Genomic DNA, 12,995 nt, shown 5'->3' with positions numbered 1-12,995 from the left:
GGCTTAATTAGGAACAGATCTGGAGAACTGAGCAGAAGCTGTCCATCTGATAAGAGGGAAGCAGGAGAGCAGCAGGCCAAGTCACCCTGGGAGGGCTTTCCAGAAGTAACAGCTATCCACTGGAGTTCATAAGGGCAGCCTGAAGGAGTACAGAGGCCTACAGGAGAGTGAGGCCCCTGGGATGGGCCAGGGCGGGGTAAGGGCGAGAGTGGGGCACTCACTTCTGCAGCACCGCCTGCCATTCGCCAAGCCGAGCACTGATGGGGAAGCAGTGCACAGTGCCTTGGACCTTGGCACGCCACTCCCGCATGTAGTCCTCAATGTCAAACAGGAAGGGCTGCTGCCCAAAGTTGGCGTCCACAATCTCCCCGGGTGTCTGCAGGCCTACGGTGGGGTAGAGGTTGGCCTGAGGAGGAGAATGAAATGTCAGTTGGGCCCTGAGGGCAATGGGGCAGCAGGGCCTCCTCGCCTTACCTCTGGTGCAGGGAGGGAAGGCGCTGGCTCCTGCAGGCCACTACTCCGGCTTTTGAAAGAATTGCAAGGCTGAAGGAGGCAGGGCTAAGCCACGTTCTGCCCACCTCCCTAACAGACACCATTCCCCAAAGCTTAAGGACAGAAAGCAAAAGAAAAGCAAGCCAGGCTCAAAGTGGGGTCTCTTGCCCTGCATCAGAGGCTATGGTGTCCCCAAAACCCAAGGTCCCCTTTTGGGGCTCAGCCAGGGCACAGAGAGGTAGACCAGGCTCCAGAATCCTACAGGGATGCCCATGAAGTTCTGCTACACGGGTGGATAATGGCTCCTTTCAGAATGATCTAGGACCAAGGATCCCTTTGCCACCAAAAAAGGGATATACGACAAGGCAGGAAGGGATGGGGGTGACAGGAAAGGAAGGCGGGGAGGAGGAGAGCAGGGCAAAAGGGGGCAGGTGGATTTGGACCCCCAGATGCTGGCAAAGGATAAAGAGACGCCACTGCCCTTCCTGTCAAAGGCACACTAAGAGGAGGATCTTCTGGCTAGTGAGGTTTGGGCATGTCCCTCCATGGGTGGTGAAGCTCCCCACTTTACCATCTATTCCCTGTCATGGCCAACTTTTGCCCGATCACTCCCTCACTCGTCGCTTCCTGTGGCTCCCCACTGCTACCAAACAGTGTCTTGCTGGCCTCCTCCCCATTGTCACTGGGCCCCCAGTCCTCTCTTCCACCTTCCATCCTCAGGCCATGTGTCACTCCTGAATATCACGTGCCTTTACTGCACGTTGGGTTCAGCCTGCCACAAGCTCTGAATCCTAAGACTTCTTGCTTCCTTCCTTTACCCTCCCAACCTCTGTGCCACAGGCAAAACCCACCCCCTCCAGCAGGCTTTCCCTGTCACTGGTCTCAGTGACACTACCTACCTTGGAGCATCCATACACATCCTAGCACTTGGCGACTGCCTACATTCATGTCTGCTTATCTCATGTCACGTCTCCACAACCAGACCATTCTCTAGCCAGGGTCAGAATTCTCCTGTCTTTTTCTTTGCCTAGGACCACAGCCCCTCTTCTGAGGCTTCCAGGTAGGACAGAAGGATTCTGATCTAAAGATAAGAGTTTCTAACAGGATCCTGGGTCCTGTAGTCTGGGCTTCAGAAGGCCACTCAGATCGCAAGAGCATTTCCTAGGGCATCACAGGGGTGCTCAGGATCCCAAGGCAACCATCAGAGTGAGCAAACCTTTCCTCCTTCCAGAACCCAGCCAGGGCACACAGAGCCAGGCCAGGCTCCCAACAGTCTGGGTGGAGGCCTTGCACATGTGACGAGATCTGTGATGACTCATAATAACAAAGGACTGGGGTACAGAAGATGGGGATGAGCCGTGAACTAAGCCAACAGGAAACCTCACCCTTTTCTAAGAAGAGAAAACCCCACAAAGTGCACCTCTTTGGCTTGGGCATACCCTGTGCGGTAGCAGGCTTAGTCCCCTAGGATAGTGGCCTTCCTTAGGGATCTCTGATGAGTAGTCACCGGGACAGGGCTCCTAAACAGTTCCGAACGATTACCTATACACACCAGTCTACTAGCTGTAAGCCACACAAAACTGGCCCAGAGCAGCCGAGCCATGGAGCTACCCTCCTGTCCCCCCGCTACCAGCCCCCCAGCTGCCTTTGGAAAGGCCACAAATCACTGTCACCTGCTAAGAGTCATGGAGGAAGACCAGGCCCCTTGCTGCTGAGAGAGAGGAAGACCAGGAGGGTCCCCTACTGGTACTCTCAAGCTGACAGCACAGCTTACCACATCCCTGTTTGGGGAAAGGGCCAGACTCCACACCCTGCACTTGCAGGTTCCCCCGTGCTCCATCCCAGTCAGCCCCCAAGAGCCCAGAAGGAGGGGATCCAGTAACAGTACTTACCGGGAGGTCTGTGAAGGCTATACCTGCAGAGGGAAAGAACAGAAGTTAGGCCATTTGGTCTCCCACGCCTCTGTGGGATCACAGAGGGTCCATCAGAATGGCTGGGGAGGGGATGGTCACCACATCTCTCCTATGGTAGAGGCCAAGCATGTGCTAGGGCCTGGTAGGTTTAGACCCTGGCCTTCCCTTTGCTGGGTGGCCTGGCTGGAAGTAAAGTCAAATACTTGAATATTTGTCCACAGCTCTTCCACTCTCCCAGGGAAAGCCTGCTAGAAGGCCTAAACCCAAATAATCTACCCTAAGGCCTCCTCAGGCCTGATCCTTCTTTTGTTCCAACATGTATTTACGGAGACTTACTGTATATGCCAAGCCCTTTTCCATCCATCACCTCATCTGATCTGTATACCAGCTCTGGGGAGCAGGCTTTTTTATTCCTATTTTATAAATGAGGAAAGTAAGCCTCAGAGGTGAAATGATTTGCCAACAGTCATAAAACTAGCAGAAGTGGGAGAACTGGACTCTTTCCTAGTCTGATGCTCCAACGTCATCTCCAAGCTGACAGAAAAGTGGACACAGGGAGGGTTGCAGTGCAGCTCTAGCCCATACCCATCCAGAGTCTCCAGAGGTTTCAAGTTGACAAATCCTAGGTTAACATTGACCCTTCTGCCAGGAGAAAGGGCTGCTTCCAGATTCCTCAACCTTGAGTTGGAAGTGAGAGTGGAGGAAAGCAGGGCCCCAAATATGTGAGCAGAACAGGCATCTCAGAATATCCACCAGAGCACTCATGTTCTGTAGATTGAGAAACGGCTCACAGAGAAAGGAGACCCTTCCAAGGACCCACAGCCCTCACATATTTAGAAAATTTCTTATACCTTCTAGAAGCTCCTCAGCTTTTGGACTGAGAAGTTTCCAAGCCACTCCCTTGGAGGTCCCAGTCTGCTCCCCTAACTCCTACCCAGAAGAGAAACTGAAAGCCAGCAAGAGAGAAGAACAGGTGAGGGTTTGACAGTAGGTCTCCCAGTGAACCTGGGGCCAGAATCCTGTCAGGCAGCTGGCACATACCATGTGCCTGCTCTGTGCTGGGCCCTGGGCTCAGGGCCTCCCAAGGAACCATTTAATCCTCAGAACAACCTTGGAAGGTGGATACCATCCTGAACACTAGTTTACAGATCAAAAACCAAGGGGCAGAGAAACTGTTTACATTCTTTGCCAGGCTATTTTGCTCCCTAGTGAGGGAGGTGCATAAATCCCATGATCTGCATGCCTGAGGCCACTTCTCAGCCCCACAGGCAGAGGGGCAGTCCCAGAGCTGGCAGAATGGAAGCTGGAAACCCCTCTGCATCCATGGGAACACCTCAACATCCACCCCCCAGGTAAGCACAGGAGCAGCCCTTGTGGATCTCAGTGTGGCCAGGTTGCTGTTGCTGCTATACTCCCAGCTCATGGAGAAGACCCATGGGCCCTGGAAGAAGGAGGTCCAGGCTCCATCAGTTATCTGCAGTGTGACCTTGGCAACTGACCCAATCTTTCCAAGCCCATCTGAAATAAGGGGTAACACTAATCCTGACACTTCAAGAAAGAAAGGAGAAACTGAGAAACTCTATAGAGACTGCTTCAAAAACGGTGAGGTCTTGGTACAAGCTGGCTGCAATTGTGCCACAGGGTGAGGCAATTGCCACACTTTTGGGCAGGGGAAGACCTACCCTGGCTTGCCCAGCTCTATCTCACAATGGCACTCAGGAAGGACAAGGCCTTGAGGTGCTTCCAGGAAGATGAGGAAATAGGCTACTCCACCCCCTATTGCACCGGATGGACAAGGACAACACCGCTCCCCCAACCCTGCAGGTCTCTGGGAGCCTCTGCAAGGCCAACGTAGTGGTGAGATGCGGGAAAAGGTCAGGCAAAGATCCAGGATGCAAACAGAACATTCAAACTTGCTGATAAGAAGTGCTCTGAGCCAAAGAGACATAGGTCAGGGGTCAATAAGGCTGAGTGTACAAAGCCTCTAAGAGCACAAGGCTGTATAAAAATGACTCTGCAAGTGCATGGACCACTTGTAGGTGAAACATCAGTTTCCTGTCTCCATTCATTCGCTCATTCATCTTTCCATCAAGTATCTGCTGAGACCTCCCAGGAGCCAGGCCCTCAAAGTGCTGCTGGCTCCACGCAATTAATAATTACAAAGACAACTGACCACTGACACAAGGGCAAGTGCCATGACAAAGGAATGATGGAGCAAAGCAAAGGAGTGGGGAGGTCAGAGGTAGGAAACATCATTCTGCTTCTCTAAAGGGGAGAGGGTTAGAGTTTGGGTTGTGAGGGTAGAGAGCAGCGACTGATCCCAGGTGAGAGTCTGAAGCACATTACTGATAAGCTGACTTGTGGAAAGGAAACAAGGTCATTAGAAGATTCACCAAGTAGTCTAGCAATCCAAGTTCATTGCCTTTCCATTAAATTTAATGATCTAGAAAATGAAAGGGACAGGCCATATACATTTTTCAGTAAGGTCTCAGTAATATCCTTGTGGACAAGACAGAAAAACAAGAGTTTCAAACTAACATAATGAAGTGATTCTCAAATCACTGAAGGATGCAGATCTCAGCCTTGTCCTCTTCCAATATTTTTTATCAAGACCTTGATGAAAACATACATAAACATGTTTATCAAATTTTAGGTTAATAACAGTGCCGACAAGGCTATCAAATATTTGAGAAAGAACAAGCAAAATCACAGAAGATCTGACAGGCTGGAAAAATAAGCGTGTCCTTCTAAATGAGTGAGGTCTTGCATGAGATCTATACAATATATGAAATAGGGAGGTAAGAGTTTAAAAACAATGTGAGGGTTTGAGCTGATATTAAGGTGGCTGAGAGCACCTTATGGACATAGGGACCTGACTGACAAAGAGCTCAGGGGCTTGGCATGCCCACAGGGCTCAGAGGAGGCAGATGAAGGTGCAGAGAGGACAGCAGGGTACATGCCAAACTTCATTCCATGGCAGGTGCCGTGCTCCAGGCAAATGTGGACAACCTGGAGGGATGTGACGAGGGCAGGTATCCAGAGCAGAATGGAAGGAGTGAGACTGGGACAGGTGAAGGGAGGGCATGGGTAAAGAGTGAGAACCCACAACAGAGGCCCTTGGGACTCTAACAGCAGAAAAGGAGCCAGGAAACAGCTGAAGTCAGAGAGCAAAGTGGGTTGCAAGAAGCCATCTTGAGACCATGCCCCTAGCCACCAGCTCACCAGCTGGATGCCAGCAACTACAGCTAGGTAGCTACGGATTTCAGAGGAGGATTTCTCCAGATATGCGCTTGAGTCATCCCCACAGTGTTCATGCTATGCTCTTGGCTGCCCACTATGGGCTGTGGCATCTGACTGTCCCGTTGAGGAATGATGACTCCTGGCCTCTCAGCCCAGCCACCAGCAAACCTGATTCCCACTCATGCACCCTAATTCAGCCCAGGCTCATCTCAGGGAGAACCCACACAGAAGTCATCTCTTACTGCCTCTCAAGCCAGGGGATATAGGCTTCCTAGAAGTTAGGTTCTAAGTAAAATGTCCAATTCCCTTTTCTGGCAAGGCCTGCAGCCAGCCTAGCTGGTAGGGTTCTGCCAGATCAGAGACCTCTGCAAACCCAAACAGGCAGGCCCAGAGGTTAGGCACTACCTCAGGGCCACTTTGGCCAAGGTCTCCTCTCAACTCAAGAGCCAAATACCAGTCAGCCCCAGTAGGGCAAGCGATCACAATAGCCAACGTCTCCCTATCTCCCAGGCTCTTATCCTAAATCTCTCCACATGTACAGGGTTGCTCTTCCAAGAGATCCTTCAGGGTCCCATCACCCTCCACTGCTGCTCCTCCCGGGTTCCTGATCCTGGTTAACAGCACCACTATCCAGCCATTTTCCCATCCTCCCTTCTTACTAGTGCACCCCATCTGTCACTAAACCCTGCTGGGCCACCCTGGCCTTTGTCAGGCTTATTCCCCATGCCCTGTACCAATCACCACAGTCTTGCCTCGGGCTACCTGCCTCTTCCCCAGGCCCTCACTCCAGTCAGTCCCTCCTTTGCAGTTACATCAAAGGACCTTTATTTTTTTTTTTTTAAGATTTTATTTATTTACTTGACAGAGAGATAGAGAACACAGATAGGCAAGAGTGGCAGGCAGAGGCAGAGGGAGAAGCAGGCTCTCCGGACCAGGTAGCCTGACTTGGGGCTCGATCCCAGGATCATGACCTGAGCCGAAGGCAGACGCTTAACTGACTGAGGCACCCAAGCACCCCTCAAAGGACCTTTTTAAGTAGAACTCTGTCCAGGCTGCTGCTGTTAACCAGCGAAAAGGCCAGAAAAGACCTGGCCCCATCTGACTCCAGCCTGTCTATTTACCTCCTATTCTAGACCAGACCTCCTGTTGCTCCACAGCAACTAGCATCTTGCATGTTGGAAGGGCCAGCCAAAGTCAGGGCGCAGGCCACACACATGCAAACCACTACCACTGGCAGGTAGGTAGTTCTCACCAATACCAAATCCTGCTCCAACAAGTGTCACACAGGTGAGGGGCATGACCATGACCTTGCTCTTTTCTCAGCACTGACCTTGCTGCTAAATGGATGGATTAACAAAGGAAGCACCTCTGCTACCTTCCCTTCACTTTGCAGGGCTCCAATGCCTGGAAATGGTTGCAGTTCCCCAGAGCTTGGCAGAGGATCAGTGACACTGCTTTGGCTTTCAAGCCCGCCTGTGGGCCTCTTACCAATCAAAGTGGCTCCACAGGGCAGACCCTCTAAGGTCCCCTAGGCACCCACCAAGGCTGTGGCCATTCTTGGTGTAGAAGCAGGTGCTGTTGATGAGGTTGACACAGCAGCCAATCACGTCTCCTGTGGTGAATGTGGGACCGTAGGGCTGGCCAGTCCCGGAGGAGCAGAATGAGTGCCCATCATCGCCGTGGTAACCATAGGAATGTTTATCCCAACCTGTGGAGGAAGAGAATAGCAACAGGTGAGTGGAGGTACTTGAGACAGCCAGAGACACGGCCTGGGTCTGGGCCCCTCTCCCCAGCCTGATACCACCTCAGTCAGTACTCCTGGCCTCTCAGAGCCAGCTGTGGACAGGGTCTGGCTATGCCAAAGGAACAGTGAGTCCAGCAGCTCACGACACCTGAGTAGCTGAAGCAATCAAGGGGCCCAAGCTGTGGTTAACAAGAACCAAAACCATGAGTGACCTGGAAGGGACTTACCAGAAGGCCATGCATGCAATAAGGAAGCAGTCAGGGAAAGCGTCATGAAGGAGAGGGGGCTTAAACTGACCTCTGAGGGGTTTTTAAACACGTTTTTTAACTGAAGTATAATTTACATGTAAAAAGATTCTCCCTTTTTAATTGACAGTTCAACAAGTTTTTTTATTTTTTTTTAAAGATTTTTTTATTTATTTGAGAGAAAGAATGAGAGAGAGAGAGCACATGAGAGGGGGGAGGGTCAGAGGGAGAAGCAGACTCCCTGCCGAGCAGGGAGCCCGATGCGGGACTCCATCCCAGGACTCCATCCCAGGACTCCAGGATCATGACCTGAGCTGAAGGCAGTTGCTTAACCAACTGAGCCACCCAGGCACCCGACAGTTCAACAAGTTTTAACAAATGTTACCACCACGATCAAGATACAGAAATTTCCATTGTTCCAAAAAGTTCCCTCATGCCTCTTCCTGATCAGCCCCACTCCACCCACCCCCAGTCCCTGGCAACACTGATCTGATTTGTTCCTAAGGTTTCACCTTTTCCAGGATGTCCTATAAATGAAATCACAGAATACAGAGGGTCTTGTGTCTGACTTCTTTCACTTAGCACAACACATCTGAGATTCATCCACATTGTTTAGGTGTACCAGTATTTTGTTTCTTTTTATTGCTGACATAGTGCTCCATTATGTGGATATGCCACAGTTTATCCATTCACTAGTTGAGACATTTGAGTTGTTTCAATTTTTGGCTATTATGAATAAAGCTAATAAATATTTGCATACAGGCCTTTGCGAGGACATATGTTTTCATTTCTCTTGGGTAAATACTTAAGAGGTGGTATTTCTGGCTCATAAGATAAGTATATGTTTAACCTGATAACAAACTGCCAAACTGTTTTCCAAAGTGGCTGTACTATTTGCATTCTCACAGCAATGTATAAGGTCCAGTTTCTCACCAACACTTGGTATGGTCAGATGTTTGGGGTTTTTCTCTTTTGCTTTTAGCCATTTTAGTAGGTATTAGTAGTGTTAATGTCACTGCGGCTTTAATTTGCATTTCCCCAATGACCAAGGATCTTTTGAGCATCTTTTCATATACTGAACCGTCAATTTATTAAAAAATTATTGAACATTCCAAATCTTTAACCAGGTTTTTAAAAAAAGATTTTATTTATTTATGAAAAGAGGAAGGGGAGGGAGAGAGAGTGGGGGAGGGGCAGAAGGAGAAGGAGAAGCAGACTCCCTGCTGAGCAGGGAGCCAGCTGTGGGGCTGGGGTCACAACATGAGCCGAAGGCAGACGTTTAGAAGGCAGACGTTTAACAGACTGAGCCACCCAGGCGCCCCTTTAACCAGTTTTTAAAATTGGGTTGTGTATCTTATTAAGCTGTAAGGATTCTAGATATAGTTTGAATACAAATTCTTTTATGTGTTTTACAAATATTTTCTCCCAGGTTGTGGTGTGTCTTTTCATTTTCTTAAGTATTTTTCAAAGGCCTGCTGGGATTTTGATTGGGATTGGGTTGAATCTACAGATCAATTTGGAGAGAACAGATAGCTTAATAATACTATTTCAATCTCTGAACACGGTGTATCTCTCCTTTTATTTAGGTCTTTAATTTCTCCCAAAAATGTTTTGACAAATTTATCTCTACTTTTTTTTTTTTTAAGATTTTATTTATTTATTTGACAGAAAGAGACATAACGAGAGAAGGAACACAAGCATGGGGAGTGGGAAAGGGAGAAGCAGGCTTCCCGCCAAGCAGGGAGCCCGATGCGGGGCTCGATCCCAGGACGCTGGGATCATAACCTGAGCCAGAGGCAGACGCTTAACGACTGAGCCACCTAGGTGCCCCTCTACTTTACTTTTCATGCTGTTCTAAGTGTTATCTTAAAATTTTAATTCCAATTGTTTCTTGCTATTGTATCAAAATATAATTGATTTTGGGGTGGGGGTATAGAAACTCCCAAAGGTTTCTTTTGGAGTGACAAAATGTTCTAAAATTAGATTAAAATAATGGCTGCACAACTGTGAACATGCTAAAAACCACTGATTTGTATACTTTTTTTTAAAGATTTTTTTTTTTAATCTGACAGAGAGAGAGAGAGCACAAGTAGGGGGAGCAGCAGTCAGAGGGAGAGGGAGAAGCAGGCTCCCCGCTGAGCAAGGAGCCTGATGCAGGGCTCGATCCCAGGATCCTGGGATCATGACCTGAGCCAAAGGCAGACCCCCAACTGACTGAGCCACCCAGGAGCCCCTGATTTGTATACTTTAGATGAGTGGTTTTTATGGCATGTAAATCTTATCTCGATAAAACTATTAAACATATACACATACATTTGACTTTTTATATATTCACCTGGTGTCCTGCAACCTTGTTAAATTCAACAATTAGTTCTGGTAGCTTTTATGAAGATTCTTTGGGATTTTTAAATTTATTGTCTGAGAATACAGACTGTTGCATTCTTCCTATCTATTCTGCATGTCTTCTATTTCTTTTTCCTGCCTTACTGCACTGACTACGGCCTCCAATACAATGCTGAATAGAACTAGTGAGAGCAAAAGTGAGACCTCTGAAGTATACCACAGTTTTGTACAGGGAAAAAGAGTGAAAAAGGTCATTCTAGGAAGGTAAAGGCATGAGCACAGATGGGACCAGAGGGTGTGAGCTGCAGAGGGGACTGCCTGCCTGCTTGGCCAAGGAACAGGAGTAGAGCCCACAGGGCCATAGCAAGCCAGGACCTGCACAGGGTAGGCAAGCCTGACAGGTCTACTCCCCAAAGCAGCCCCTTCAAATAGCTTTCCCAGCCTTTGCTGCCTCCCTGTGGTCTGAGCAGCATGCCCATGTGAAGATGCTTAAACACACCCCTTCCTTCCCAAGTGGCATGGTGGAAGTTCTCCCCTGGAAGGGAAGGTCTCTCCAGAGAGGAAGAGTGGTTGAGGATCTGAGTAGCTGAGAAAGGAAGGCAGGGCTCAAACATTTTCATTGTGTGTGTATAAATGTGTGCGGTGGGAAGAGGAGGTTAGGGCAAGGGCAGGGGGGTGTGGGCAGGCTGTAAGCAGAGGTATGGGGGTGAGAGCAGATGAACGACAAGGACAGTGGTTGGCAAGGGAGACAGAGGGCATGACTGGAGGGATGGAACTGACCAGACCCTGGAGCCCAAACTCTGCCCTGCATTTGGACTGCTGGGCTCAAGGGCAAGTTGCCCCTCCTAATCACATTATCCATCCCAAGCCTTGTGGACCCTGAACTTTCATGTCTTTTCAGCCAGGAACCTTGTGGTTAAACAAAGCTTCCCCGGAACCCATAGTGGGGAACCAGCCAAAGTTGAATGGCTCTCACTACTGAGTACAGGACCCAGAGACCTGCTGCTCCCCTCTCAATGGCTCTCTACCACATCACAAGGAAATGATCTTGAGAACTGCCCAGGGCTGGCTTTAGAAGGCCCAAGGCCTCGAGCCAGGCTCTGTTCCTACCTTCCCCATTCTCCAGAGACATTGGGACTGCCTGGCTCAGGAGACAAGGTGCTACTCTGGGCATCAACCCAACTTCTAACCTCCCCAGGCCCAGGAGTGGGAGGGGCCTTTCCACGGCTGGTGGGTACACAGATCAGCTGACCTCAGGGAAGTGCTCTTCTGGGGCACAGCGATGCCCATTCCTGCCCCAAGAGGCAGGCTGATGAGGCTACCATAGGCAATGCCTCTCCTCAGGCCTCCACACAGGAGGCCCTATGGCTCCCGGCAGCAGCAACTGCTCCTCTGGTCCACAGAAAGCCACAAATGAAGGGGGTCCCGCTGAACAGCAGTGAGGACCAAAGTGACAATCATCCGCCAGATCTGGCTCAGACTGTGCTTTGTGGCTCCAGGCCTGCCCACCACCTTCCCTGCCTCAGGTTCCACATCCACACATCTACAACAGCCACAGCAGTCCTCCCCTCACTCTCCTCCAGGATCCTTTGGATGGAGCAGGGATGCGTCCCACATGTGACACAGTAACACCACACTGTGGCAACCCGTGAGGAGAGCGCCACGATAACCCTGTGTATTTGATCCAACAGGTACTGCCGCTTCCACCTCATCAAGAGACGGGGGGCCTTGCTCACCAGCCCACAAAGCTGAGAAATGGCTGAGCTGGGATTTGCACGCAAACCTTCAGATTCCAAAACCCACATCCTTCCTGTCATGGGTCCTGTCTCATTTGGGGTTGTAACCACCTGGGCAGTAAAACCGTTCCCAAGCCCCTGATCCATCACCAGAAGAGAGTGGTTCGACGCACTGGTTTTAGGGAGCTGTGGACCTCGGATCTCTGACTTGCAGTGAGTCAGGGGGCCTCCAGGCCAGAAATGGGGGAAAGCCCAGACCTCAGCCCTAGAAAAAGACACAGGCCCTGGTGCCTCCTCCCTGAAGGCTGCAGCTGCCCGTCTCTGCTCTCCAGGGTGTCCCCACCTTCCCACCTCACCAGGCAGCCACGGCCAGCTGACCAGAACACACATTTCCACCCAGTGCCCAGTGGAAAAGGGTTCCTAAGCAGGAAGCCACACTTCTCACATACGAAGAACATACACATGATCCAGACAAAAAGACAGGAGCACTTCACTTTGGGCCACGGGCCTAAGTTCTCAGCATGGAATGCCCCAGGAAAGGCTGCTCTGCTGTAGTACCCTGCAGCTGCTCAAACCCAAACTTCTGCTCCAGTGGCCTGGGATGCCAGGGACAGAGGTGTGGCTCTCCTCAATGCTGCTTGAGCAGCAAAGCCTTCCCTAAAGCCAAGGCCCCACCACTCACCACCTCCTGAGGCCACATGGTTGTGGGGGAACACTGTCCAGGAAAGCCACTGCCCATCCTAGCCCTCCCCAAAAAAATCCTTAGGGAGAGCAGCTTGCTGTCCTATGGGACCTCTCAGAACTATGCCCACAGCTGCTAATGCCCACTCGGTCCTCCCTTTGTGCCAGCACATCATGATCCAACCTTAACGCCTGCCCCTTTCAAGGGGCAACCAACATTATTTGGTCCCCCCCAGCACATTGCTCAGATCCCTGATCAATCCTGATTCTTATTGAAACTTTCAAGTCACCAGTTCCTGGGAATGTCCCCGTCTAGCCTCTCTGGACAAGAGAGGAGTTTCTTGGGGCAGGGGCCATATGATCTCATCACCAGTTCCTCCAGGCCCAGCACGTCAGGAGTCTGAGAGGTGGTACACATATGTATGTGTGTACACACACACACACACACACACACACACAAACACACACACACACGTCTGTGTGTTCATGTGCAATGACCAGTCCTAGCCCATTTTTCTCTCACACAAGGATGACCCTGCAGGACAGATTTTTGTATGCAGATTTTACTGTCTAGAAGGTAGAAAACTTGAACTAGAAGATT

The 12,995-nt window shown here is 50.2% G+C and overlaps 1 protein-coding gene across 2 annotated transcripts in view; it reads right to left on the bottom strand.

The window, feature by feature from the left end:
- Positions 1–12,995, bottom strand: part of RANBP10 (RAN binding protein 10) — a 66,497-nt gene that overhangs the window by 10,322 nt on the left and 43,180 nt on the right. For both annotated transcript variants that reach the window (XM_027619190.2, XM_027619189.2), the window contains exons 4-6: positions 7,186–7,353; positions 2,385–2,407; positions 222–406 (exon numbers count right to left, since the gene is read on the bottom strand). In XM_027619190.2, coding sequence (XP_027474991.1) covers positions 222–406; positions 2,385–2,407; positions 7,186–7,353 — 376 coding nt within the window. The remainder of the gene's footprint in view (positions 1–221; positions 407–2,384; positions 2,408–7,185; positions 7,354–12,995) is intronic.

This window comes from Zalophus californianus, chromosome 17, assembly GCF_009762305.2.
Source record: "Zalophus californianus isolate mZalCal1 chromosome 17, mZalCal1.pri.v2, whole genome shotgun sequence".
In the NCBI taxonomy this organism is placed as follows: Eukaryota; Metazoa; Chordata; class Mammalia; order Carnivora; family Otariidae; genus Zalophus; species Zalophus californianus.
The sequence above is the reverse complement of the archived record's forward strand: the minus strand, read 5'-3'. Positions and strand labels throughout refer to the sequence as shown.